The 6000-nt window shown below is 36.8% G+C and overlaps 1 protein-coding gene across 1 annotated transcript; it reads left to right on the plus strand.

The window, feature by feature from the left end:
* Nucleotides 1-3759: 3759 nt before the first annotated feature.
* LOC138904324 (uncharacterized) lies at nucleotides 3760-5290 on the plus strand. The gene is made up of 3 exons (XM_070192825.1): nucleotides 3760-4491; nucleotides 4541-4678; nucleotides 5153-5290. Exons 1-3 carry the CDS (start codon nucleotides 3760-3762, stop codon nucleotides 5288-5290), a joined length of 1008 nt encoding a protein of 335 aa, XP_070048926.1.
* The last annotated feature ends 710 nt before the right edge of the window (nucleotides 5291-6000 follow it).

Genomic DNA, 6000 nt, shown 5'->3' on the forward strand with positions numbered 1-6000 from the left:
CTACATGTTTTCCATGTGCATATATGAATTGTCACCAAAAGATGATTAAGGATATTGTCCATGTGCCACCTAATTACCTAAAATTAAAGAGTCATCATGTAGTCTTGATCCATTTCCACTTGCTGCCACGTTATGTTTCCACCAAACTTATCCAAAGATCTTAACTACTTAATTAATCTCCCACTAAAAATCTATAATTAATTAATTACCCGCATAATTAAGAATTATCTCAAATTACTTAAAATACTAGTCCCATTTAACACACTTTATACATCTTACTATCATGGTCATGTGATACCTTGTATGACACTAGTTTATAAATACCGGGTATTATAGCTTAAACCGTATTTTATTCCAAAATGACAAACTTCGACGAAACTCAATTTTTTCGATTTGTTCGCCCTCTCACCTTTACGAATTTACTTATCACTTGTTTGAAATAGCATAATACTTATAACCTCAAAATAATTTTGTTCCCGAGCTTACGTCGATTAACTTACGACGATACTTTAATGTACGAAACTGCGGGATGTTACATCTCATTTTCGAGCTTTTATCAATTTACTTATAGCATACTTTCACGTACAAAAATATGGGGTGTAATAGATATAGGGTTCGGATTTTGGTCCCAGGAGTTGGAATAGCTTTGTTATGTCATTTGAAACTTGTGTGCAAAATTTTAAGTCATTCCGAGTTGATTTGATATGGTTCGGCACGAGTTTTGGAAGTTGAAAGTTTAAAAGTTTATTAAGTTTGATTTGAGTTGCTATTCATGGTTTTTATATTATTTGATGTGATTCGAAGCTTCGAATAAGTCCATATCATATTTTAGGACTTGCTGGTATGATTGAATGGGGTATCGAGGGGCTCAGGTGTGTTTTGGATTATTGGTTGAGAAACTAGTTAAGGATTTGAAGTTTGACCGTGGTCAATATCGGGTGAAGATGACCTCTTTTCGGTGTTTTGAGTGCGCGAGCAGGTTCATAGCATGTTTAATGATTGAAATACATATATGGTTTGTGTACGGGAGGTTCCGAATGAGTTTTGGGTGCTAAAACGAATTTTTTTTTGTTGCTCATTTCCTGGTGTAAAATAATTATAAAAATGTCATTTTTGTCTCTTAAATTTTTAGATTTCCTTTAAAATTTCAAAGCATCATATCTCCCTAATTTTAAGGCCAAATTGGGTGATTCAAAAGGCTATCTTCATTGTAATCTCGCAAGGATTATGTTGGGCTTATCAAATGTGAGTTTTGGGGTCATATTGGATATGATTCGAGCTATAATATCTGCAATGTATTTTTTACTTATTCCGGAATTTAGTCACTTTTTCTCACATTATTTTGGAACTCGGATTTGAGCGATTTTGGAAAGGATTTTCTTCACATGAATTGGGGTAGTATTTTCTACTCGATTTTGATTATATTCTATGATTCCATCTTCTTTTTTGGTATTTGATTGATAATTTCTAAAGAGAAATTTGGGGTTTTTGTCTAAACTTTCCTAAACTGAATTTTTGAGTTTTGAGCATCGCTTCAGAGTTGGAATTGAGTGAAATTAGTATGGTTGGAATCGTAATTCAATGGGTTATCAGATTTTGTGAGTTTTGTCGGGTTTCGAGGTGTGGGCTCGGGTATGATTCGACCTTTATCGGTTGGGTTTGCTTCCTATGTCATTAGTTGATGATTTTGAGTTGCTTTTGGCTATTTTTGAGTCGTTCGGAGGATGATTTGAGCATGATGACGCTTCTAGTGTATCGATTAGACTTGTTTGAGGTAAATATCTTGTCTAACTTTGTTGCAAGATTTTTTCTACTGATTGACATTATTTTCTACATGCGGGGGTGATGCATATATGAGGTGACGAGCATATCTTCATGTGTCAAGGTTAATCATGCTCGACGGTAAGTTATATGATTAATTGTGCCTTGTTGAATTATGTGATCTTATTGTTTTATGTCTTATTTGACTTCTAGACTACTAAGAGTGTGAAATTAAATGCTAGAAACTAAGATTTAGCTTATTATAACTTGATTAAAATTTGATGGATTTTTGTAAAACTATTGATGTGTTAAATTCGGTCATCACTATGATTAATCACTAACACATCGCTTCGACCGTTATTCTTGAGATATTGTATTCTATACTTGAATTGAAGATAATTTTTGAGACTTGTTGAAGTACTTGCACAATAAGGTTCTTGAAATTTATTGAATTTTATTATGTTACGTGCTTTTATATTTTTTGATGATCTAACAAACTTCTTAATAGAAACCAGATTGGGAACCTATTACACATCCTCAAAGTGCTCAAGAACAACAAGTCTCAAGTCTGGCACAAGTCCCAAAATATTGAGTCAAAGAAACGGGAGAGGGAACATATGTCTATCAATTCCTCTGATGATAGTACAAGTCAACTCTCTACAACTGTAAAATCGTTGCACTATTTTCTGCACAAGCAACAATGCAAACAGTCACTTCATGGAGCATGCCTTGTACCGGATAATTGCATACATCATCCCAATAACCTCACTTGTATATTACCAACATGAGGCAAGGGAAATAGACACACTTGCTCAACCCTAAATCATCAAATTTCTCTCAAGTGTGCTGCCGACTTTCAAGTCAGTGAAGAACAAAGCAACAACAGAACCAAGGACCAGATCCAAGCATCAAGTCTATTATACGTCCTTATTATTGTTGTGTCTTTGTTAGTATCATCTATCTTTAACTCCTACCCAACTTACTTAGAAGCATTCCTACAGGAGATCTTTTATAAAATCATAAATCCTGTGTTTGTGATTTGGCTAGAGTTAGTCAAAGCGTGTGCTTTGTAATAGAGTTATTGCAAAGAGGCTTGTAATAGAGTTATTACAAGTAGGTGAGGAATTTAGAGGTTAATTCCTAGATTACAATAGGTTATAATCTAAAAGTTGCTTAGTTAGTGAAGTTGAAATCCTACGAGGGTAGTGGTGGTTTTTAATTGCGTGAGCTTGGAGTTTTCCATGTAAATCTTTGCTGTGTCTTTTACTTACTGCTGTGTGTGTTATGTGGAAACTGATAGAGAACTAAGTTCTCTATACAGTTTGGTGGACTCTAAGTTTACATCAATTGGTATTAGAACAGGTTCTTTCTACAAGACTAACACCTAGAAAGGATCCACATGACTGCTTCACCGAACTTTTAAGAAGGTCAATCAACCTACAGACCACCAAGATTCAATGGATAGTATTACAGATGGTGGAAGACAAGGATGCATGATTTTATCATGGCTGAGGATTCTAAGCTCTAGGATGTCATATACGATGGCCCCTTCGTTCCCATGAAGACCATTGGGGAGCCATGAGTGACAGTTCCAAAAATAAGGAAGGAGTACAACGATGCTGACCACAAAGCTATAGAGAATAACTTCCGAGCAAAAAAGATCCTCGTCTGTGGTATGGTTCCAGAAGAGTATAAAAGAATCTTTGCCTGTCAATCCGCCAAGGAGATCTGGGAGGCTCTCCAAACAGCACATGAAGGAACAACTCAAGTTAAGTAGTCAAAGATCGACATGCTCACTACTGAGTATGAACTATTTAGGATGAAGGATGATCAGTCCATTCAGGACATGAATACTCGATTCATCTCCATCATCAATGAGCTCCACTCTCTAGGAGAAATCATTCCAAGAAACAAAATTTTCAGGAAATACTTAGCATATAACCTGGCTCTTGGGAAAGCTAAGTCAATGCCATCATAGAGGTAAAATATTTACAAAAGATGACCATTGATATTGGTAATCTAAAGACTTATGAAATGAAGAAGAAGAAGGATTATGAAATAAAAGAACCCAAAAAGGAGAAAAACTTGGTCCTCAAGGCAGAAAACAATGACTCGAGTGGTGATGATGCTGACATGGCCTACCTGACAAAGCGATTTCAGAAAATGGTTTGCAGGAATAGAGGCATTCCAAAAAGGGAAAGCTCTAGCAAACCAAAAGTTTATGACTTGTGTCATAAATGTGGGAAGCCAAGACATTTCATCAAAGACTGTCCTCTCCTCAAGCCAGACCATTACAAGCACAACACAAACAAAGCAGCCAAGAGAAACTCGATTCCTGACAAGAAATTCAAGAGAAAAGATGCCGCTAACAATGTTGTGAAACAAGATCTTGCTGCATGTGGAGACTCCTCCAATGAATCTGGGGAAGATGATGAACTAGGTGACACCTCCATGATGGCAGTTGAAAGTGAAGCAACTGAATATGACTCTATCTTTGCCCTGATGGCAAAATCTAACGATGATGATGATGATGAGGTACACTTTCTAGACGTTCAAAAAAATTTGAAGTCTTACTCTCAAAAAAAGCTTATATCCTTGGATAATGTTTTAATTGATACTTATCACACTCTTATAAATGATAAATATGTGTTAACTGTGAAACTAGGAGAGGTAGAACATGAGAGAGATGATATGGTAGTCGTAGTGGTTGACCTAAAAGAGACCATTGAGGTTTTAAAGAAAGAAAGAAATGCTCTAATTGAAAGAATTGAAAACGTAGGGCATGAGAGAGATGGCATATGTGGATCTAAAAGAAATAATTGAGGAACTAAGAAGGGGAAACAGTTCTGGGAACATCCAAAATGAAAAGGAAGTTTCAAGTGAGGCACACATTAAGCTTGAAAATGAGCTCAAATTGGTGAAATCTAGTATGTGTGCTGAACTTAAAAGAAACAGAAAACTTGAGGAAGATTTAGGCAGAGTTAAAAATGACCTAGAAAAATCTCTAAAGTGTACCTGGTCCTCTGATACAATCACTGCCATGTATACAAGTGGGGGGGGGGGGGGGGGGACAGGTAGGGAGTTGGGTTCCAAAAGGAAAGGACTCCCTACAATCCACATAGCAAGTATGTTACTATCCCTGATAATTGGCTTTGCACTCACTATGGTAACACTGGGCACTTTAAAGAAACCTGTAAGGCTAGAATTCAATCCTAATAGAAAAATAAAGTTTTTGTTGAAAAGGTAACTATTGCTAAAGAACCTGGTTCCTCCAATAAAAAACGTGTAATGCCTTCTTGAATAAAAAGAAGTTTAATTTGCCCTTTTACTCATTACAAGGGACCCAAACTTGTTTGGGTTCCTAAGTATAATCCTTGATCTTCTTGTGAAGGGAGCAGTGAAAGGAAGTATCCAAAGATGGTATATGGATAGTGGCTGCTCTAAGCATATGACTAGAAGCATTGATGATTTTCTTTCACTCAAAGCCCTGCAAGGAGGGAGTGTGTCCTTTGGCAATGGTAAAAAGTGATACATTCTAGGAGTAGGAAGAGTTGGGAAGACGCTCATTCACTCAATTGAGAATGTGTACTATGTGAATAGCTTGAAATATATCCTACTGAGTGTCTCTCAAATTTGAGACAAAGGAAACAAAGTGAAATTCTTATCAAAGACTTGCACAGTCACAAACCTTGTGACTGGTGAAGTGGTTCTATTGGCAAAAACATTGAAAAATATCTATGTTGCTGAAGTGGTCTGAACTGGTAAAGCTTCAAGTTCGCGAAGCCGTGGTTGCGTTCGCGAAGGGTTAAATTTGTGGTCAGTCGAGTTGTGCTTCGCGAACACGAGGGACCTGTCGCGTTCGCGAAGAAGAGAGGTCTAGACAGAAAGTTTAAGTTCAGAAAATGGGATTTCGTCCCATTTTCCATTTTAACGTTTTGGAGCTCGGATTGAGGCAAGTTTTGGATGATTTTTAGAGGAAACAACGGGGTAAATGTTCTTAACTCAATATTGGTCAAATTACCCGAATCCATGGTTGTTTTTATCATTTAATTGGTGAATTAAGTTGGAAAAGTTTGAAAACCCTCTTGGTTTAAATTGTGGATTTGAGGGTCGAGTTGATGTCGGATTTTGGTAAAATTGGTATGGGTAGACTCGTGGTTGAATGGGCTTTCGGATTTTGTAACTTTTGCCGGGTTCCGAGATGTGGGCCCCACTGGCGACTTTTGAGCTAAATTTTGG

Source organism: Nicotiana tomentosiformis, chromosome 1, assembly GCF_000390325.3.
Source record: "Nicotiana tomentosiformis chromosome 1, ASM39032v3, whole genome shotgun sequence".
Taxonomy (NCBI): domain Eukaryota; kingdom Viridiplantae; phylum Streptophyta; class Magnoliopsida; order Solanales; family Solanaceae; genus Nicotiana; species Nicotiana tomentosiformis.